General features: G+C 39.7%; 1 protein-coding gene across 3 annotated transcripts in view; it reads left to right on the plus strand.

The window, feature by feature from the left end:
- il1rapl2 (interleukin 1 receptor accessory protein-like 2) overlaps window positions 1-24,565 on the plus strand; it is a 574,681-nt gene that overhangs the window by 327,443 nt on the left and 222,673 nt on the right. For all 3 annotated transcript variants that reach the window (XM_049586234.1, XM_049586232.1, XM_049586235.1), the window contains exons 3-4: window positions 9,528-9,697; window positions 13,932-14,035. In XM_049586234.1, coding sequence (XP_049442191.1) covers window positions 9,528-9,697; window positions 13,932-14,035 — 274 coding nt within the window. The remainder of the gene's footprint in view (window positions 1-9,527; window positions 9,698-13,931; window positions 14,036-24,565) is intronic.

The following is a 24,565-nucleotide window of genomic DNA, read 5'->3' on the forward strand; positions in this document are numbered from 1 at the left end:
CAGTTAATTTTCACTGAAGAAGATGGCAATGTTGTACGGTGTAAACAGAACAGAGGTAAAACAAGACCAATCAGAGAGGGGACAAATGATTAAGAATTTGGCGTTTATAGATTTTCTTCTCACTCACAACTCAACAAACTGCAAATCCGGTGCTCTCTGCCCGGGTAATGTGCCCCAAACACACCGCACTGTGCGTCCACGAAGAAACATGAACAGCTTGTTCTTTGGGGATTAAGCCCCTCACTACCATCATAATATCACTGCTGCATGGAACACTACATAGCCAACCAGTGAAGAAGGATTATTAGATATCTGACAGTGACAGCTGAGTTTAAGGTCTGATGAGGCTATTCTCCAAAATAATAAGCCACGTTCCTCTGTTTGTTTTTGTAACAATGGAAGATGCAGTATGAACAATGGACAGATGATAAAAGTTTATATGTTTTCCTGTTTTTTTTTGTCTTTTGCCAACCAGATGCCTGCACTGTATCTTTACATAGCAAATAGTGGTTTGCTGTTTTCTTAACGCTGTGAATGTGGCGTATAGAACCTTTAGGTACAGTAGGGGAGACTGGGGAGTTTTGTAAAACTATTTGTATTTCTCTCACTTCCTCATGTGACCATTTGGACCACTAAATATGCATTGTTGTACAATAATGTTAATAATGCATTATTGGCATATTAAGTATTATTTATTAAATAGCAGTTATTGAGTTTTGTTTGTGGGGAACCCCTCTGTTGGTTACCCCCTTCCTCACTTTTATCATACTGACACAGAATAAAATTTCTATTTTTAAATGATGTATTCAGTGTATGATGGACAATAACAGCTTACTATTCAATAATGGACCATTACAATGAGAAGGTTACGTTAACATGAAATATTAGCATTATTATGCATCATGTCACTCACAGTGACTTGAGAATAAATGTAGGCTGTACAGTTTAACATCATCTCATTTTTATTTTTGTAAGGGCATGATTATGCCAGCGTAGCAGTCAACAGTGAACAATTTTACATATTTGTGTGGACTATCCCTTTATGTCATCACAAAGACTTGTGCATGTTGAAAAATACTGATATGTAGTCGGTGCTTTACTTGGGGACTCCACCATAACAGGCATCTAGCGTGTTTCTAATTGGACGAAAAAGAGCTTTGGCAACCGCTCCGTGTTTGCTTGTGTTTGGAGACTTTGGAGGATTGTTCATTAGTCTATTACTCTGGGTTATAATCCACATCACATACTGCTACTCTGTGCCAGACTTTGGGCACATACAGCGTACCTGGGGAATGCAGGACACCTCAGCCACAGTGCTCAGTTTGACTGCCTCATAGTTGAAGAGTAGTTGATGCACTTTTAGGTGGATAAATACGTTGAATATCTTTATTTGGACACTATAAAGTGCCTTTCAAAGTTAGTCAAAACAAACAGACAGATTCTGAAAATATGATAATGTATTGAATTTAAACCAAACTTTTCTTTATTCTGCATATTTTTAGTTAAGAAATGTTCCTTCAGCATGTATAGAAGGTGATTTAGGACAAAGAAAACTAGTTTGACATTGTCTGGCTGCCAGTGTTTTAATAAATGCCACTTATTTCTTTCTTCTGTTCAACAATATGGGTTGTTTGAAAGACTAAACACTTGTGTGTATGTGTGTGTGTGTGTGTGTGTGTGTGTGTGTGTGTGTGTGTGTGTGTGTGTTCTCGTGTGAGGTTGAATACATTTCAGTCTGTTTGGTAGCATTAGACAGAGGGCAGATTGTGGTCAACTCCATTTATTCAGCACAGAGGCTCGTGTGTGTGTGTGTGTGTGTGTGTGTGTGTGTGTGTGTGTGTGTGTGTGTGTCAATATGGGTTGAGCTTTGGGTGTGGGTTATATGTGTGGTTGTGTGCATGTTCCCCCTGTGTGTGTGTGTGTGTGTGTGTCACTACAAGCCTTGTATGCTGATAGATATGCTGTTGTAACTCCATAGCACTGAATGAAGGCCATAACCCACACATGCATTACCATATTCATACAGCTCACAAAATAGATTGCTTTGGTGTGTCTGTGTCTGTGTCCGTGTGTGTCCGTGTGTGTGTGTGTGTGTGTGTGTGTGTGTGTGTGTGTGTGCATGTAGTGTTGACTCCACTGGTTTGCAACTCATTTTGAGGAGTCATTTTGAAAATGGCAACCGCACTTTGTCTCTCTCGTTCTCGCGCATCTTTTTGCTCTCTTTCACACACACATATGAACACACACATGCAGTATGTCCTCTTGTGACACATATTAAGTTCTATCTGGGCTAAAGCCTATTCTCATAAAATGTGTTCAGAGAAAAGAAGCAACCATCAAGTCGGCAGTGTGCTGAAATAGAACATCAGCGCAAAACACTGGGCCAAATGGCGGGTGAGTTTTTTCTGTCTTTCTCTCTCCCCTCTCTCTCTATTGTTTTTTTTTTTTCTTTTCTTTCCCTCTATTCCTTTCCCTCTCACCTGGGTGTAAATTGCCCTGCAGTGGTGATAGACTTGTGTGTGTGTGTGTGTGTGTGTGTGTGTGTTTGTGTACTCGCCGTGTCACTTTGGTGTGTGTGCCCAATTTTCATGAGTGTGTGTGCGTGTTTGTACCTGTTTGTGAATGTCGGGATCATTACCTGGGTGTGTATGTGTGTATGTGTGTGCTTGTGTGTGTGGCGTGTGTGTGTGTGTGGGTCAGGTCAAGCTATTATTATGGCAGCAGCTGTAGTGGTATTGCAGGGGATTGTGGGAGGCGTGCAGACAGGCTGGAGGCTCTGAAGGGCTTTATATTTGAGTGACAGGCCTGAACTAAATATGCTGCACCCTGCACAAACTACATCACTCACAGTCCTCCAGCTCTTAAATGTAATAAAACATATATACATATTATTTTTAGTAGCAGTATTAAACTATATTCATTTCATCTAACGGGTGGTCTTTAAGGAAAACTCCTTCTTATATATACATTATTTTAATTTTACTACTTTATATGAGAAAAATAATGATTCAGCCTTTGGGCAGTTCATAGAGGCACTTACAGTATATTGGTTTTATTGGTTTTTCCAGAAAACAGGTTTGTTCCCAGGACCATTAATATGTATTAACTATTGTGAGTAGAGCACCACCTACACACACCGAAGGTTCACCCATGCCTTTATATTATTATTTCAGTGTGGAATCATGTATAGATTTACAGTATGTTGTTATGCTTTCTTTTTAATGTGTGGCTGTTAAACTCCTGTGTTTTAGTAATCAGCACTGGTTGATTAGTTGTTCGTGTTTTGTTTTACAGATGAAAAAACTGAAGCTTTAAACCTTTCTAACACTTAAAATACAGTTTGGCAAAAAGACAACCCACCAAGTCAAAATAAGGAAAGATAGGATCTTTATTTACACCACTTTTAAAGGGGACTTGTGCTTTTTTCATATTTTGTGTCCTATATAATGTAACAATGTTGGATGTTCATATTAAACGTGGCCAAAGTATCAAGTAATGTGGATACATCTGTAGAAGTAATCCTTGTGAGCAAAAACAGGCTGTTCAAAATACTCCATCTCCACAAATTTATGTACCATTATCTTCTACTCTGACTGGCTGTCAGTTTGCAGTCATAGTGGGACCACTTTCTTTATATTGTTATTTGCTCCAGGGGCACTACTCCATTATGTAGCATACACAGCTACATGTCCAGTTGTGTTAAGAAGCTATTATTGGTGATTTTTCACAGTACAATGTGCCGCTGTTCTCCATAACAGTCATTACCTGGCTACTAGCACACTGCTAACATACATGTAGCTAAGGGGCTAACATCAGGGAAAAGTGTAATCTTGGTTGCTTATGTTGCAAATTTCTCCCAAATTTCGTATCATATTCCTGCTGGAACAGTTCCAGTTGTCTATCCAAGCTTTTGTTGGTGATTTTTAATGGGGAAATGTGCCACTTAACATACATCATTCCCCAGATGCCAATACACTGCTACATGTAGCTATATGCTAATGTCTGGGAAACATGCAATATTTGCTGATGTTGTTAATTTCTCTCTGATTTTGGATCACATTCCTGCTGGATCATATCCAGTTACATTTCAAATTCCTCAGTTGCAATGATGGTGTAGTGACACTGAGATACAGATGATCCAGAAGCACTGACCAGTCAGAGCAGACTGGACTTTTTTGAGAGGGAGCTTAAAAAAGTCCAGTCTGCTCTGGACTGGACTTTTTTGAGAGGGAGCTTAAAGAGACGGAGCATTTCAGAGGGATGGTGAGCTCAGGTGTTCCAGGACAGACAGTATGAGGAAAAATAAAGCATTTTTTATCATTAAAATATAAACATGTTCTTGTAGAAATCACATGCCAAACCAGCACAAGTATGAACCTGAAAATGAGCCTCCCTTTAAATAATCCTTAAAACACCTCAGCCAGAATGACAACTTCAGTGTTAATGTTAAGGCTTCTATTTAAACAAGGATAATATTGACTTTTCAAGGAAGAAAATCAAATAGAAATTTCAAATTGTCAGCTTGAGAATATTGAGTTGAGTTGGGGTATGTCTAGTCTCTATATACAGACTCTACATTCAGTGAAAGTAGAGTCTGTAGGCAAACTCCGGAGATCTTGCTTCCAGAAGAAGAGTGGAAGAGCCCTGGTTTCCGGTTGTAGGCTGTTTGTAGTCCACTCGATATTGACCAATCACGTTTGAGCCGGCTGCAGTTGTTGCCAGGTTAAACGGTCCGTGCGGTGAGCTAACGAGGCGGAACATAATTGGCATCACTACAAACTCTGAATCCATCGCAGTGGTTCAGCATATTTACTTATATATAAACGGAAGTCGGAAACGGAAATTCGCCTCCTCCACCCAAATCAAACCGGAATGCCAAAAAGTCGGGGGTCTACCCCCAGAGACTGCTGGAAGTCAGACGCCGAATACAGCGGATGGGTTCCGAGAATGGGGTATGTTGAATTAACTTCATCGGTGCTGAACAAAACTGTTGTTGAGACATTGCCTTGGTGAGCTCATAGCGCAGCCGAATGGACAAGACATTTCACATATAATAAGACCATTATATCATGAAACATATGAGGCAAAAAGAAAACCAAAATTTTTACCAACAAAATTTACCTTTAAAGTGCTAAAAGTTTACAATTGAAGAGTCGCAGAGCTTTTAAATGAAAACATGGTCAACTGGAGGATAGGTTTATTCACATTGACATTCATGTCTTAATAACGCTGTGTTATCAGTTGCAGAATGTCCCACAAGTTTCAGTTTGTGCAGTATGAAATTCAGCACCATGGACAGCGACCTGCTAGTTTATCAACAAAGCATCAGAAGATGACATATACCACATATCTGTTTTTTGGTTGGCGCTTTTTCACTTTAGATACATTTTTAGAGAAACTTTGATGATAAAATTGCATCAGCCAAGCAAAAAAAAAAAAAAAAAAAAAAAAAGATGCAGCGTAAGCCAGTATTTAGGTTTGTGACTCTGTCTGAATGTGTTTTGCCCTAAAACTCTGTGCACTTTTCCAAACTCTGAAACTTTGCCATTTATCCAGGGTTATTTCCATTCTGCGATTCGGGAGCATCCATATGCAAATAAAGCTGACGGGAATGATATATTTGGCCATGCTAACACCTCGCCCACACATTTAATATGTCTACAGACACACACACAGCTGCACTCTTCTGTATGCACATACGGCAGGCTTATATATACACACCCACCCACTCATGCATACACACTTCACCTACGCAGATTAATACACACATGCTCAAACAGGAGCAGAAGCAGCAATGAATGAATTATTGGGAGTTTGGTTATGACCTGCAGCTACATATGGCCCTGCTGTTCTAATGTGTGTGAGTGTGTGTGAGAATCTGTGTGTGACCTGTGTTAAAACATGTCTAAAACAAAAGGCATTAGTCCAGTAGACCAAACTAATGTGATTTTCTATTAATGTGGTGCCCTGGGTGTGTGTGCGTGTTGGTGTGTATGTTTGATCCTCTGTGTTAGGTGCTGAATGGACTGCACTCACACTTTCAATTTGTGTCAGCTCATTAATTTACAACCACAAAGTCAGGCTTGTCTTTTCATTACTTAATTTTAAACACACACACACACACACACACACACACCCCATTCCTGCTCACAAACTTAAAAACACACACAGACGATACCACACACAGTGAGTCTTCTTAATACCTGGTAACCTTGTCAATGATTAAATGACTCCTCTTAAGTACTGTGTGTGTGTGTGTGTGTGTGTGTGTGTGTGCGCGCATGTGTGTGTGTGTACGTATGTGTGTACGTGAGAGAAAGAGAGAGGTAGAGAGAGAGAGAGAGGTAGAGAGAGAGAGAGACGTGGATGAGCACTAAATCATTTGGAAATGAAAGAGTGATTGTGTGTGCAATAAATCTGCTTAGGTGTGTTAGTGTGTGTGTGTGTGTGTGTGTGTGTGTGTGTGTGTGTGTGTGTGTACATTGATATCACAGTAAATCTTGCCTGCCTCTGTGTGACTTAATGCATATTGCTAAATCTATAAATGTAACCAATTAAGTGCGTGGTTGTAAATCTGCGCCACAAACTCATGCAAATGCAGTCCTTAAATCTCTGGATGTGACTTAACTCAACACAAATTACACCTGACACATTTTACAGAGTGCTCAAACATGTGTACATTGACTCACCGCGGTAGCCACGGTAACAATCCACATCCAGCATCAAACGTTTGACTTCTGACTAAACACTATGGCAGGGTGCAGAAACCCTTCAAAGGGCAAAGTCTCATGAAGATATATCATGGACTGCAAAGCTACTAGCAGTATCTGTTTATGTTAAAAATAAAAATGAAAAGCATTCAGATGTGTTCATGGAGTGGGCGGAGCTTACACTGGACTTAATTAGAAATTGTTCGGAAAGCAAAAGAAAGAAAGAAAACGAATCTTAATGAAGTCCAAAGAAAAGTTGCATGAGTGTTTATAGTCTAGGTGGAGAAGAAACACCAGTAATACAATGGAAGCTTTAACAGCGTTGCTTTTGGCCAAATAGCTTGTTTTTTCTTAACTTACACAACTGCATGTTATAAAGAGGGGAGGCACAACTGAATGTAAACTTGACCTAAATTACACTATTGACAAAAAATGACCTATTGTAGCTCAGCTCACCATATTTTATCCTGCACTGCTGGTGGCAACAGTAGCTCGGTCAGTGTGGACTTAGCTTGGGAACCAGAGGGTCACCTGTTCAAGTCCATGTGCAGACCAAGTATGAAGCTGGAGAGATGCCAGTTGACCTCCTTGGTAGTGCAGAGTGCCCTTAAGCAAGGCACCGAATCCTCAAACTGCTCCAGGGGCACCGTATTATGGTTGATCCTGCACTATCCCGATGAAACTTTCATCACGTGTGTATTATGTTTAAAAAGAAGTAGACATCACAGCAGAGGACCGCTTTGGGATTTAGATCCTATGGGTTCCATGGGACCGAACATAAATCTTACAGGGGCAGGTGCTTTTAACTTTGCTGTGGGTGGGAGTGGGACGTCAAAAAATAAACTGTAGGTCCCGTAATTCATTGCAATACAACTAAATTATGAGTGCTACTCCTGATCAGGTCTCTTTACCAGCTCACTCTGTGTGCCTGTCATTCAGGGTGAGCATGAGAGTGTGCAGGCTCACTGGCCTATGACATCACTGTTGTGGCTGTTAAGCGGTGGATTTTGAGTATCACAACCCCTGTGAAATGACTACTGTCATTAGAATTAGAATTTGGTCAGGTAACATTTGGAAAGTCAAGAAGAGCTGCACGATTGAATTATGTTATCCCCATTTAATTTAGCAGGGGACTAAATTGGCTTAACTGGCAGAAGTCCCTCATCTGCATGGCCATTCTGTGAAAGATAATAAAATAACTAACAATATCCGTCACTGTTATTCACCTTAAAACATGGGACAGAATGAGATAAAACTCTGCATTTTTTTGTTGATTAGGGTTGCAACCCCCCTTCAGGTTGCGGGTGTGGACTGGAGCAGATACACAAACTACAGAAGACATACCTGTATAATGAGAAGTCCTGCTGCTTTGGCCTCTAGTAGTTCCTCACATTGTAGAGACAATGGCCTGGATTAGTTTTGTTCCTGAAGAAAAACTCTGAATCTGGTGATTATTAAACTAATTTTGTAGTTATATGGGGCATGTTTGGATACTGTATGATTTCTAAATGGATTTGTAGACGTTTATCCTCCATGTACATATGAGATCCTGACACCAGTGTGAGTTAGCAGTGTGTGATGTCTTTGAGCAGTCAGATTTTTCCAATCTGGTGTTGGAGAAAAAATGATGCGATTCTATTCAGAGTGCATTATAATAACATAATATCCAAATGATATTCGTATTTGCAGCCCTGATGCAAACACTGGTTACTGCCAGTATTGCATAATAAACGACTAAGTGAAAAAACAAACAAGGAAGTGAGACTGAGGAGGTACTTTTGGGCGGATGACAGATCCAGAGGCTTTATTGCTGCAGGGCAGAGGCTGTAATTCAGTGGAAAGGCCTTTTGGCAAGTGTCTGAAGGCTTCAGTTAAAACGGAGCACATCTATCTGAGCCTCAAACCATGAAAGGGAAAAAAAAGTCAGAGGACCAAAGGACAGGGAGAAAAGAGAAGGAGCAGAGAGGGAGAGGAAGGGCAGGAGGGGGAGGGGGAGGAGGAGGGAAGACCATTTGGGAAAGCTCCTTGTCATTTTCCGTGCTGACCTCTACGTCTCACCAGCTCCTACTTGTCTCCCATCTACAACTTGTTTTCTGTTCGTTCCGGTTGACCTGCTCTCACCCCGACATCGCAGCACTTCCTCTCTTCTTTTCTCTGTCTTCATCTGGTCTCGACCTCCTCATCTTCTTTTATTTCTCTGAATCTCTGCTGTCACGTCTCTCATTTTTTCTGCAGTGTTTGCTCTTTTTTTATTTCTCAGTTTTTCAGTTTTGTGCAATATATCAGGGAGCGTGATGAAAAATGCCTAATTTGTCTTTTTATTCTTTTCTTCAGATTTGTAATTACAATTCCAGCTTTTACCTTTATTAATATCATTTCCTCTGCCTTTGACATGTATGAAGTATAACATTTTTCTTATGTTTCCCTACAATCTTTTACGCTGTTGTCCCCTCCTTCACACAACAAAGACAACACACACATACACACACTTTCTGAAATTTATATTCTATGTTTTATTGCCTTGAAGGTAAAGAACAATATCACCAGAAACAAGATAAAGCAATCTTCCTGTCACTCACACTCTCTCTCTTTCTGTGTCTCTCATCCTCAGTTTTTGATGATTGTTCATATTTTGCTTCTTAACCTATTTGAGTTTCTAACTCTGTTCTGTGTTTCCATCAGTGTTTCTCCCCCCTGCTGTTTAATGCAGAGCTGCATTTGGAGTCTGCCTGCTGTATAATGGCCTGTTAACTGTATATACTGTATATCTACCAGCACGTTCTCAGTGTGTTTCTGTCTCTTTTTCTCTCCTCACAGTGGACGGATGTATAGACTGGTCGGTGGATCTGAAGGAGTACCATGTTCTGGCTGGTGAGCCTGTTCGGGTGAAATGTGCCTTGTTCTACAGCTACATCCGAACCAACTACACCATGGCCACCAACGCCAAGCTGCGCCTCATCTGGTACAAGAACAAAGGAGATGCAGAGGTAAGATTATTTGGAGCAGTAGCTGATGAGGTAGGTGGGTGTGGACCACATGTTCTCATTCCAAACTCATCAAACGCTTGGTTAGTGGCCCTACATGTCACACTATGACGCTCTAGGTACCTCTTTAGCGTCAGGTTTGGACTAGGGCTGCCACGATTAGTCGACTAATCGATGACTAATTGACTATTAAAATAATCGGTGACTATTTCAGTAGTCGACTAATCGGTTTGAGTCATTTTTCATAGAAAAGCACTATAAAAGTTCCCCAAAATACTCTTACTGCAGCTTCGTACGTTCAGATATTGGCAGCTTTACACACTCTCCCATGTCCTGAGAACTAAAACCCTTTGGCGTGAGTATGAAACAAGACATTAGATGACGTAATTTTGGGGTTTGGGTGAGACAGACCGACATTTTTCAACATTTTAACACATTTTTCAATGAAATGATTAGTCGACTAATCGAAGAAAAAATCGACAGATGAGTCGACAATGAAAATAATCGTTAGTGGCAGCCCTAGTTTGGACAGTCAAGGATGGTGAGTCAGTTTCACCTTGTAACATGCATAGTGTGTGTTTATAATAAAGGTACAGTTCCCATGCATTGCATGCATACAGTCTCTTTTCAATCTAAACTTCCAACGTAGGTTTGCTTTCAGTAACAAAGTACTTGGATGAGTTCAGAAAAAAAGTCATGGGTTGGGTTAACATTAGGGATGTTCCAATCAAGTTTTTTGCCCCAGTCCAAGTCATTTAATATTGAGTTTCTGCTGATACTGAGTTCCAATCCGATATCTTTTTTTCTAGATAATACAGCTGCATAGCGCAGACTCCAAGTGCTTTAAAGTTGGAGTGGTGAAACCCCTTGCATCATAGTTAAAAGCAAAACCAAGAGACTCACACACACACGCAGAAATGACAAAAGTGCCTATAACTTCAATAAGTAACGTTACTTAATAATCCCATAGTGCCTTTTTGTTTATGGTGTGTGGTGTTCTGCAGCAGGCGGCGCTAAGCCAGAGTGGAGGAGAGTTGAGGGAGGCTGCACTCTGCGTTGCTGTGAATGACACCTTTGTAACAGCTGATGCAAAACAAAGGATGTAATCAGGCTCTAAACAGCTCAGTTAAGCCGATCCCAATCAGTTAAAAAAATGCCTGGATCAGCCAAGATATAGATCTTTTAGATCATAAAGGACATTCCTGGTTAAAATAAGTACCTTAGTTAGTAATGTAACATGACGTATGTCATGTGTTTGACATCTAATACATCACATATGTCCCGTTACACACACTTAACCACAATACCCAGTCAAAATGACTCATTGTTGACTTTTGGTTTCACACAGGACAAGCACCTGAGTCTGTTGGACTCATCCATAGACAGGGACTTTCTCCCTCTTCATACTACATCAGTTGCTCCGAGTGTCTAATGATAATGCCACTCTGTGCATTGATACAGATATGCATTTTGGTATTGGACAGATCAGAAGTGTGAACAAGTTTGTATGGAAGTCAAACACTAACAGAGACAAAATGAAAATAATCATGCAAATAAAAATTAAATGTGTCTCATGGGGTGCTTATTTTAGCCATTTTTTCAATGAAATAATTAGGTTTGAAATGTATATCAAAATTAAATCACTTAAAAGTAAAACAACAGAAACTGAATAATCCTGATCAAATACTGTCATTATCATCCATTGCCAATGGTCACCCAGGGATTTATAAAATGTTGTTATTGAAAGAATGAACTCAGTTGACAGTAGACTACCCTAAAAAATAGGAGGATATAACAAGACTGAGAAAAGTCTCTTCCATTAAGGTCAACATAAAGTGTTAACTCAGGGCTGCTCAGCAGCAGTGTGGTCGATGCTGCCACTAGTGGCCAGAGGCTGTATTGCAGCATTATTACTGATCACTGTTTTTGGAAGCAGGGCGAGAGGCAGAATGCAAAATGGAAAATGTTTTACCCAAATTTGAGAGAGAAGATTCAGGCTGTGAGGATGCATTTGAATTGTATCATGATTTTAGCTCATACAAAATAAAATAGAAATGAAATGGAAATGGAAGTCTGCTTTTTCATTTGAAGAATAGCTGGATTTTTTCCCAGGCTTGTTTTATTGAATCTGTAAGGGCCAACTATCACAACCAGTAAGAAGGATATGCTGTACCACTTCAGTCAAAATTCCCTGATCAGGGAACATCAAGTCCACTGCCTCCATTTTCTGGACCAGGGTCATGTCCCAAATCAATATTACATACTAATTCTAAGCAGATCATAATGTCATGTCAATATAAACCATTGAGTATGTTTAAGTTTTGCATATTAGCATGATATCTGCAAAAACAGTGTACAGCAAAGATTGGTATATTACACATATTGTTAATAATACTGAGTGTGAAATTGGGATTCACTCCAACAAACTGTCTCTACTTTCTTTGGCTTTGCTTGTGTTTGAGTAATAGCCAATACACAGAAACTAGAGAGACTGATAAATCATACTGTGGTGCTATAATAGAACGTTGCCCCCCTTTCCCAGCAGTGTGGATTATATCTGGATGGTAAAACAGGATTTAGCTGGATTAGATTTAGACGTGATGATATGTGTAATATATACATCTCTAATATATACACTGAAACATAATCCTGTGGATAGCACTTTTACACAATACATCTCGGTGCCTTTACATTTAATGTTATATCCTTCTGCTCTGTATCAACGTAATTATAATACCTATGTTGACCCACTTGTTCCCAAAGACTGTATTTAATATGATAAGAAAAATGGCACATTTGGTCTCGATGGTCTAAAGTCTTTACATCTGGTATGGATATATTTTGGGCAAGTTTCTAACAGTACAAGTTTTGCATTTTTAGATCACATGAATAAATATCACACTCCAATTAATAATCAAAGTTAGGATATTTGAAAAAAATGAGTTCATAGATACCAAATACTTAATCCTTTTACCTGTAGTTTCAGAGATACAGACATTTTTTCATCATACTATATTTAGTCTTTGGGCACATGGGGCAACAGTTTTTTCCTAAACTATATAGAAATATCATGTGAGAAAAGACTGAATATAGAATAATGTTTAAAAAGGTGAGAAACTCACTTTTCAAATGGTTGACTGCTTTTGAAAATGTCTTCAGATATGTGCTTATGCAGGCCCAGCAAACACTTTCACAAAAGGAATTTGAAAAGGCAGGCAGAGGGACTTTAACTCTAAGAAGGATTTCATTGCTGAAAAATGGTCTCTTCATATAAGTGGGCTGTCTATGTAGTAAAAAGTGTCTATGTAGTGGAAAGGCCCAAACAGTTTTGACCATGACCAGAGAAATCAGAGAAAAAGGGTTGTAGCATTTGCCTTTGTTCAAGAGGTAGAAAACCTACAACTACCAAAATGCACTGCGCCACACCGGACCAATAAACACTCCAGCTGATGGGTGGCATAATACAAGTTGGTGTTGGCCGGCTCATCCAAAAACAATATGGTGGCTGGCTGGTATCAAATAATCTTGTATTACAGTTAAAGAGTAAGCTAAAATATGTTTCTAAAAAAAAAATAAATAAATAAAGGGATAGTGCACCCAAAAATGAAAATTCAGCCATTATCTACTCAACCATATGCCGATGGAGGCCCTGGTGAAGTTTTAGAGTCCTTGGTTCATGTTTTATCAACACTGCCTAGTTTTACTGTTTGATCTCAGCTGTTTCAACCTGTTTTAAAAACACAGGGAACAGTATTCTGCTCACTTCCTGTTCAGAAACTCTCACATTACAGCCAAACAGTGCACTGAAGACATTTTAGGTGAGAAAGGCAGTGCAGTCAGAGAATCTTGGTTTATATTTGATCAGCACTGCCTGGTTTTACCATTTGATCTCAGTTTGGTGTGTGTCTGAAATACAGAGAGGGTAATCCACTTCTTTACTCTTTGTGTCCATGGTTGCAGCAGGTGTACAAAAATGAGGAAACACAATCTGTAGTTTGAGCAACAGCCCGAAATCCAGCTCAAATCTGTTAGATGATGCATTTCGCGTCATCTTGTGGATTTTAGCTGAGAGATGAGCAGGGACATCTGGGCTTTGGTAAGATGGATGACAGTTCACCATAGTTCCTTTACACATACTACCCATTGTTATCATACAAATCTGGTTGAAAACCAGAAAGTATCCTTTAAAAACACCAGTATATTGCTTTTATCATTGTCTTTGTATTGTGTCCTTTAGGAGCCCATCATCTTCTCAGGTCACAGACTGAGTAAAGAAGACGACTCCATCTGGTTTCGATCTGCTGAACTGGAAGACAATGGGTTCTACACCTGTGTACTAAGGTAAACCTTGCACACAACTTCACATACATACTGACCAATAACTATCATGAGTCAACCCTGAAGTAAAATCTTTTAAAACGGGTTCAGGGCACAACCCTGATTCTTCAAGGAAGCACAAATTTGGATTATTTCTGGTTCAGCTGGGATGCATTGTTGATAAGACTTTGTGAACATCACATAAATGCTGCTCTTCTCCCCACATGGGAGCTAGGTCAAAGTACACTGAACAAAAACATAGACTTTATTTTGAAGTTTCACTTCCAGCCACAGCACATTTGCTTCATAAGACTAAATAAACACAGCAAGGATTTTACCAGCATGCAAACAAAATATTTTTGGCCCGACTCTGACATGCAGCAGTGCTCTTGGAGTTGCCTCGGTATTGTTGATTTCATCACATGGGAACAACCTTGGAATAGATTTTTGACTCCAAGTGCTCAGTCTGTACCCAGGCGGCCCATTTACATTGAGTTGGCAAATAGCAGCACTGTTTTTGGTGTTTGAATAAGAAACTGGGGTTTTAGTTGAAACTGCTTAGTATCCATTTTGAGAAGAAAAATGCCCCTTGCTCTCAGTAATCAATATTTTAAACCACAGGTGAATGGTATTTCAAAAACTATTAGTTTAGCATTCTTAAATAGTCACCATGAATATTTTCTATGTAGGGGGGTGGGCACTTTAGGCTGCATTACTTTAAGCAACACAGTACCATCACGGCAAGGAGTGAAAAAAGACAGTTATTGTTTAGAATTTGAATAAAATGTTCAACAGTATTCTTCGAAAATATCCAGTAACCTCCCTAATTCATGCTGTTTGTAATTACAAAAAAAAAAAACATTAAAAATGAACTTATTTCATAAATTTGTTTGTCTGAACATTACCCTCAGACAACATTGCACCATTGTATTTCAGTAAACTTTACATCAACAATTAACAATTTATTAGACCAAAATATTGCATCCTCCTTAAAAAAAGAAAGTCACATTTCAGTTTCCTGTTGTATGTCTTTCCTGCATAATGCCACCCTATTTGTTGTGTTGCTGCTGGGTTACCAGCAGTTTGTTGCCTTCCTCACGACTAAATTCTAATTCATCCTCGCTAACATCAACAGGGAGTGCTAATTCTACCTTATTTTCCATACAAGAGCCATAAGAAAATGTTGCGTTCACACATGAAGGGATGCTGTCACTTCAAGACAACACTTGTATTTTAACAATTTTCCATGACTGATCATCAGATGAAGTGAATAATCAATTAAAAGATAAACCTCACTCATCTGTTATTGTGATTTTTTTAAAATTCAACATTATAAATGGCAGAAAAAGACTGTTCAGAACATTTTTATGGAGAGAGATGATGGAGCAACTAAACCATGGGAGAAAGGTCGGCAAAATTGGATTCGACATGGCCTCCGGGGAGTCGTGTGACAAATTAAAACCCTGCTATTAGTTTCCTTAGGGCCCTTCCTTTTTGTATTGAATCATAATCGAGGATGTATTGTGTGAGTTTAAAAGGCAAAAACTGGATATGTTACCTAAAGGCAACACTGTGTGGGAAATGGTTATCATGCAGCTTAGTCAGTTGGTAGCACATTAGGAGTTTATCTACTATCTTGTTTTGTCATTGCTTCATTACACTTGCTGAGGTCTGTTCAGAACATCAGAACATTTCTCCTGTGTCCAGGTAATGCAGGTTTGTGTGTACCTGCATATTTTCCCTGCTAGTTATGTGGAACGCTGCCAGTTCAGTAAATTGAATATTTACAATATGGCTGTTGGCACTACAGCAAAATTGGCCTGTGTGGCCCTTTAGGAATATGTGTGTGTGTGTGTGTGTGTGTGTGTGTGTGTGTGTGTGTGTGTGTGTGTGTGTGTGCGTGCGTGCGTGCGTGTGTGTGTGAAGTTGTTTGATACTACAGTGGGGGTGGTGGGGTATCAACTCGTGTACCAGTTGGCTTTGTAGCCCAGAACAAGGCTTAAAGTGTTGTTTACCTGCAAGCGATGATGTGTGTGTGTGTGCATAATGAACTGAATTAAAATATGCCCTGTTGTAAATATGTGAAAAGTAAATATTTTTCTTATAGTCATTCAATTTCCAGGGGGGTGAGTTCATATCCCTGCTTATTTTTGAGTCACCCTGTGTCATGATATTTGTTGTTTTAGTGTAATGAATAACCTTAAAGGTCCAGTGTGAATGATTTAGGAGGACATGCTTTAGACAGGGCCATTCCCGTTTAAACATCAGCCAATGTAGTTGCTTGGCACACATGAGAAACTTCAGTTGGTTGCAGTCTGAAACGTCACTGCTAAATACCACTAAATCCTACAAACTAAACCTTTAACTTTAATTTATGTATTTTTTGTAACTTAGACTCAAAGACATGCATTTTAAATGATATATGTTACATTGAAGTTTATTTTGAAGGCTTTAGGAGGGTTTTACTGATGTATGTTGTACCCAAGTTCAGTTTCCGAAGTCTCTAGGTGGTAAATTCAAAGTTAGCAGGGTCGGCCGTGCATGCATCAGTACATATGTGTATCCCACTGGCTAGCTCAACACCACCACTTTCCACTGCTCCTGGTGTTTGCCGATATACTTTTTGCCAAAGTTCATGCTTCAAGAATTGGCGCAACAAAGGGTGGCTGTTGAAAGTTAGCATGACCCATAATCAGAAGGGAGACAACTGTGAGAGACTGGGGGTGAAAAATTCCGCTGTTTTCCTTTAAGTGTTAATGAAATTGAGTCAGTTACAATCTCAGCGGGCAGGAGTAGTGTTCCCTTTGCCTTCAGTTTTGGAGGATGTTGCCTCTTGAGAAATGATAATTCAGATTTCCTGGAGCCATCAAAAACATCTACCAACCTTCATTGGTGGATATAGTTTTGTCACTTGGGAAGCTTAGCTATCATTGTTTGACCTAAATATGTAACTTCAATCACATTATAGCAGTGGGATGTATCTGGAACAGAAAGACAAGACAACATTTATAAAATATTTTATGACAAGGCCATGAGATGTGGTGGAAAATCCAGGGAAGTGTGAGTACATCGGCCTGACAACCTCTTTTGGTACGTTTTCGAAGTTAATTTTTAATGTCCCAGTTAAGTAGTTTAGATAATCTGGCTAAAATAATTACTCTATGTGATCATATCCAATAGGAATAATGGCCGAAGCCTTGACAGTAAGACCTAAATTGTAGTTCAACAGAATTATTCTTCAATCAAAGGTGATCAAGATATTTGTGATTTTCCAATATCTGCCTTTGAAACTATAGAAGCTTTAGATTTGGCTGCACCAGAGGAACAGCTTTCCTCCCCCTTTGTGTCATAAATCCCCATCTCCCCTCTCTACTTGATCCTGTTTGTCTCCCTCCTCTGCATACCTTCACCACCTTCACTGTCTTCACCGTCCCTTCATCGCACAAGCAGCCTCCATCTTTTTCCTCCATCTCCTGTTTTTCTTCTTCTTCTTCCTCCTCCTGTTCCATCCTCCTCCTTTTGCCTCTCTCCCACTCCTCCTGTTTTTATCTGCACCCGATTCTCCTCACCTCTCCTCATCACGCTCCCCCCTCATCCTCTCCTCCTCCCCCTCCTCTGCTCTCCTCCCACCTCCTTTTCCTGCCAGAGCTTGACACCTATCCTCCTTAATAAGCTCTCTCTCCCTCTCTCTCTCTTTCTTTCTGTCTTCCCCTCGCTCTCTCAGCATGACAACCTAATTAGGGCTTGGTGTCTGTCATTGTCTCAGGGTCTCTTATTAACACACACACACACACACACACACACACACACACACACACACATACATACACATCGAGGCACAGCACCTCCTATCCTAGTGGGGAGCTACCAACTGGATCATATTATATTACTAGAAGGTTGTATCTAGAATATGTCACTATGCGCAGAGAAAGCCGATGGGAGAATGTACTTTTAAATGTATTTATTGCCCTTCATCTGATGTGTATTGTTGTTTCTGTTAGAAAGAAACCATCATATGTTGCCCCTATATACGCCCACTGCCAGCACTCTGAGATAAAAAGCCACTTTTTCAGGATTAGTTTCACATTTCCACCTGATACTCAGCTCTGACTGACATGAGGTGAAGTCAGGTTTATGCAGGTACAATAAAAACATCAGATTAATCTCAGTGGCAGCCATAACCTGCCTTAGATACATCAAATGGGTCTAATCTTGCATAAAAATGTTACCATGTATGGTTAGATACTTCATTTATCTCCATATACTGCCAAGGTCCAACAATGAATCTTCTCTCCAATATGTCAACTTTACAGAAATTGGTGCGATGTTTCACCTTTACAGCCATGCTGCTTACACATTGTACAAATCACTATAAATGGTTTGCCTTGGTAACAGTCATCAACAGTAAATTATAGGTGAAACAAGGTAAAGAGTAGACACAAACGATATATTGGGCAGTGGAACAACATCAGGAGGAGCCAAGGAGGCTGTTGAGTCTTACATCTGCTTCATGGTACCGTTATTTAACTATGTACTGTACTGAGTCTCCAAGTGATGTTAGTGTAGAGAACAAACCAGAATGACTAATAGCTTATGTGGAAATCAACAAGTTGTTTTTGTACCATGAAGTGAACAAATCCTGGCTGTTCTAATGAACTGTTCATATGTACTGTATATCTGTGAAAAGTAATGAGCCAGAATTCATATGTAACCCATTTAATCATAGGACAGTAATTCAAATATTACCCACCTATTCTGAAAGGCTGCAATTATTTAGCCATTGTGTTGAAGAGAGTACAGAATGAAGTAGTATAAAGAGCAAAAGTATGCGTAAGGAGGTATGTTGGGGTGGTGAATGGGTCAAACCAACACAGGACTTTCCCCCAGGGGACCAGTGTTCATGTCCCATGTAAATCAAGTCAACTTTGAGTTATTTTAAGGTATGTTGTCAAATGTTTCTTTTCCTAAAGCTAACCTTAATCTCACATTAAGTATGTTTTGTTAAGTACATAACAATAGAAAAAGCATGTAATGTCCAACCATGTTTCTATCGTAAACCTAACTTTTCTTTCCTAAACCTAATCTACGTAACTTAACTATGTTTTAATATGCACTGTCGCTCTCCGCAAAACCAAAAATGAAGTTCTTTGAGTTGAGTTGAGTTCATGTTACAGGTCCAGTGTGTATTCCAGGGGAATATATTGGCAGAATGGGAATATAATATAATTGGCATGCTTTCTTAAGTGTATAAAAAAGAAGTATTATGTTTTTGTTACCTTAGAATAAGCCATTTATATCCACAATGGATGTTTCTACAGTAGCCATAACAGACAAACCAAACATTGGCTCAAGATAGGACCATTTGCGTTTTCACGTTGGCCATCATAGTTAGTAGACTCTACGTAATGGACAGCATCAGAAAAACATTGACATTTTAATGTGAAACTGCTTTATGTAGTGTTTTTAGCTATTTAAATCAGCGGGTTCATTCGTTTTAGAGAGGAAGATCATTCGGCAACAGTTAAAAACCTCCTGAACGTCTGGATCAGAAAAAAAGGTGAGCACACATTAGCAGGTGCCAAGCTGGCGGCCCCTCTGTGACATGCCAAGCAGTGTTGGGGAAAAAAAAAGTTATTTGGAATGTGAAACTGTTTTATTCAGTGTTTTTGCTGTTTTAAATCACCCAGTTTGTTTTCTGTGAATAATTGGGCTCCTGGTAAAAATCTCATTAGCAATAAACACTGAAGGTGTCCTTACAGGGAGTTCAGGCTTGGCCCATGGGAGAAGTTTCAGCTGGTTGCAATCTGCATTCATCACCACTAAATGCTGCTTAACTCTGCACACTGTTCCTTTAAGAACGTAACGTGAAAAAGCCATTCATAGGGCACTATTTTGTTTGGATGAGAATAGATTGACAAATCTGTGGTAAGTAATCTGTTGACAATTTCCCCATAAAGGAAATCTCTCTTTTAGCTCAGAGTGTATAACTAGCTATAAGCATCTCGTGATCTGGTCACGAGATTGAGGTAGTAGATAGTTTTACACAGTATCATGTTAGCTAGTCAGAGACGACCATCAGTGTGTGCCATGTACTGTAGAAAAAATGTTTGGAAGATGCAAGGATTAGTGGTATGTACACATTTACCTCTAAACTGTAATTTTACTGGTTTCCAGCAATCAACTTTTTTTCTGAACTGTGAAAATATTCATGAATTAATTATCATGACAATGTGGCAATGAGGTTTCTACTCCTCTGCTGCATTTGCATCCTGTGTGTCTCTATACCCCACTGTACATTCACTTACCTGTTACTCTGCTCATCAATCTATACAACTACAGCCCTCCCTCCACTCACCAGTCCATCCATCCATCCATCCATCCATCCATCCGTCCGTCCATCTGTCCATACCTTATCTTTGTCAATGGTGAAAGATGTTTGTGTGTGTGGGATGAGATGTCTTTATCACTTTTAGTGAACTGACAAGCTGTGACAGAGAGGGTCAAGGGGACAAGGACAGGTTTCTATGGTATTTTCTTTCCTCCATACCTGTGCTGGCACAATGTGATGTAATGTTCTGATGAGCTCACACAGCAGTCATTCCCAATGTGAAACAGAAGACAAATGCTATGACGGAAAACTAAATATCAGGAAAACCTACTTGTTGTCTTATCTTAGTTATAGAGCTAAAAATCTCAGCTGAATTATTTCTTACATGTAAGAACTCTGTTGGCCCAAGGCAAAAAGATTGCCATTCACACTCAGTATTGATCCTTTGCATGACCTCTACAAAGCAACCCAGGCCTCTTTAATTCATGCAATATGCCCTGGGTCTGCCCCGAGCTTTGTAGCTGCTGGCAAACGATATGTCCTATTCTCTCTAAGGTCACTGACAAGCCCCTGAAGCATTCAGACATCCTGCCTTCACTTTGTTGAAACCAAGAATATTAATCTGAATGGAGTCAAACAGAAGCTGCTGCCTCTTTGGTGGATTCAACTGTTGTCCAGTTTCAGTCCTCTGAGAGACACTGCCCACACATCCCCAATGTCGGAGATGAGGAAACAATCAAACAATCAGAGGTTTGTAGGCAGGGTTACATTAACATTATCTTCCTAGATTGCTAGGTATCTTGCTACATCCCTGAAGAATAGTAACAGAAAAAGGGCAACAAAATGGCAACAAGCATGGATAAGGGTGCTGTAAGCTGACTTACAGAAATAACAACTCTTTAATATGTAAATTTCTTAGATCGACCAAATAAAACCAAAACCAAATAAACCAAATATACTGTTTCTTGTAACCTCCACTGCTGCTTCCATGCTGACTGAAGAAAATATCGGTGGCATGGATATGTAACTCATTTCCAACTGAGTTGAGGAAACACAGGAAAATAACACTCCTGAAATAACATTAACTACTGCTGTTTGTAGATGACTCTGTACTTTTGGTTACATGTGAGGTTTGGTCTGGTTGGCAGTTTTACTCAAAGCATCTCTTTGTTTTTGTCATCAAATGTAAATGTGATTAAAATATAAGCATTTTCAGTGGCACTGATCAACATTTTTATAATACCAATGCTTCAAATGACACTATGAAAACAATGTAAAAGGGGTCACTCATAGTGAACCTACAAAAAATTGTCACCCAAATCAATATCTTCCTTATCCTTTATGGAGCTTGACTGTGAGTTTCAGCTCAATGTTTAGCTGTCCGATCCACAGCTTTATTGTTTCGGTTCACTCTCATAGCGTCCTTCACGCAGCAGCAGGCAACTGTTTTCAGTGAAAAAGGCTCTCAAAAAACACTATATACTATCTGCTCAATGCCAAACAGCAGACTTAGTTTGACACTAGCTGGTGTACACAGTGAAGCAATTAGCCACTAAAGAGCCAGATAATTCCCTCAGGACTTGGTGAAGACTAAAAGATAACACGCTGAAACTGAATTCATTAGGTGGCCAGTAAAACAACTCCAAATAAATGATAATGTTGCACTGTACCTTTGTAAATGAGCAACTATTTATTCTTACATTTGCTGTATCAACATAATGATAATGGTGATATGTGGTATGTGGTGTATATAACTTTAATCCACTGCACCCAACTGGCCAAAGAATTAAAAAACAAAAAAAAAAAATATATATATATATATCTATAAAGTGGGCTCAATGGCTGGAATATGTTGGCATGTTTTTATGCCTCCGTGTCGATGATAGCTGTGATCTAAGGCATTATGTTTTCAGGTTGTCCATCCATACATCCTATCAAATGTATCTCAAAAACAGCTTTAGGGAATGTCTTCAAATTTGGCACCAATGTCCACTTAACGATGACTTGGTTAGTTTTTGATGGTCATTGGTTAACCGTCAAGGTCACTGTGACCTTGCATCAGTCTCATTCTGGTGAACATGAAATCTCAAGAACACCTTCAGCATATTTCTGTGAATTTCACACAAATGTCCACTTGGACTAAAAATAAACTGATTAGAACTTTGTGGTCAGAGACCAAAGGTCAAGGTCAAGGCAACCTCACAAAATATGTTTTTGTGAGGAACTCAAGAATTCATAGGCTAATTACAACAAACTTCACACAAATGTTGTTGTTGGTTGTTTTTTAAAACTACCACTTGGGAAAGCCAAATTGGTGCATTTGCACATCCTTTAAATGCCCCCAGATGAGTTCCTTTTTTATTATTATCATATGCAGTTTATGCATCATTCCCGATGGCTCTACAATTAACCAGTCCATTAGTTTACATGAATTTTATGCAAATATAAAAACCTCACTGGCTTTCCTCTAGTAATAATCTTTACTGTATGGTGCTGTGTAAGAGACACTTACAGAAGTGCATACAATAGAGCAGAATAATAGACAGAAGAGCACAAGATAATGATAATCAGGCAGGTTCCATTCACAGCTTGTCTCCTCTTTCAAATATAAGGATTATGTGGTATTATCTCTGCTGAAACCATTCTAGCTTGTTAATGGTTGTAGATGTAAAAACATGTTTTTCATCTTCTTTTAATGGTTTTGGGTGTTTTGCTGTGCAGGGTGTATTGCTACCCTCATTCTTTGATGGTTATACATGTTTCATTTCATAGAAACCGCTGTGATCTGTCTTTTACCTGTTGATTTCGAAAACACTGCAGATCCCTAGTGTCTATTGGAGTGTGTGGGTTCGTATGAACTTGAAAGGGGGAACAACCTGGAGACACTGTTATAAAACCAAAGGTGAACAAGCATCAAAGGTGGAGTGACATTCTCTCTCAGGAGACCATAACTGGAAAATGACATTGTCTAAGACACGAGGTACAGAGAAAGAGAGATGTGCGCTGGGAGAGGGAGAAAGAAATGAAAGCAGGTGGGTGGGAAAGAGAGAGAGAGGAGAGGGTAAAGAGGGAGTCAAGGAGAAAGTAGTTAAATTGGAGGGATGGTGAGAAAGGGTAAATAGTAGGAGAGGAAAACAGAGGGAAGCTGATGGAGAGGAAGAGAGAGATGGAGGGGAAGGTAGAGAGAGAGAGAGAGAGAGATGGAGGGGAAAGTAGAGAGAGAGAGATGGAGGAATGAGTGGAGGAGAAAAGCAAAAATCCATTTTCTCTGCAGGTATAAGGACCTCAGTAGGGGGAGAGGGCATGCTGCGACTGCCCAAGACCCTCTATACACGCACTGTGATTAGGACACCAGTACACACACACACACACACACACACACACACACACACACACACACTATACACACCTATCACTTAAAAGGAAATTGATACACAGTGAGAGGTCTCAGTTTACTTTTGAGGCTGCAGTGCTGTGAGAAAGACTTTGCACCAAACCTCTATCCTGCAACACTCCACTATCTGTGAGAGTCAGAGAGAAAGAAAATCAAAAAGTAGGTGGAAACACACACACATGCACACACAGGAGAGGACAAAGAATGAGAAAGACAGAGGACAAACCAATAGAGAAAAGGACTCGGAGAGAACAAAATAATGAGTGTTAGATAGTGAACAAGGTAGCGTGAGATGAGAGATTTCATGCCTCTGGCTTTGCCCGCTCTTCACTTCAACACATCGCATTAGATGGAAATGTAACATGTTCTCTGTTTTGGAAAATGACTGACTAGCTGGCTGAAAAGCTGGCTGGCCTCTGGGATGGGGGGTTTGTGAATTGGTCGGCTGGCTGGCTAACTGGGTGGGTGAGTGGTTGTTTCATTTGGTGACATCTTGGCTGAGCAGTTGGCATAGTTGGGTCGGTGGCTGCTTGGTTCGTTGGCAGGGTGGCAGACAGATTGGTGGAATGGCTGACAAAGTGGAAGTTTTTTTTGGATGTTTGACTGTCTGGTTGATGACTTGATAGGTTGTTTAACTGGATGGTTTTGCCGGCCAAGTTGTCAGCTAACTAATTGGCTCTCTGGCTAATTGACTGGATTAGGGGTAAGACTGTCCCCCTAGTTTTTGTTAAACTTCAGTAAGTATAGTTGTTTGAAGGAGATATTTGTTGATATTTTCCAGCAATATAAAACAGATATGATATATATATATATATAGTAAAAAGGCTGAAGC

The sequence above is a fragment of the Epinephelus fuscoguttatus genome, linkage group LG9 (genome assembly GCF_011397635.1).
Source record: "Epinephelus fuscoguttatus linkage group LG9, E.fuscoguttatus.final_Chr_v1".
NCBI lineage: Eukaryota > Metazoa > Chordata > Actinopteri > Perciformes > Serranidae > Epinephelus > Epinephelus fuscoguttatus.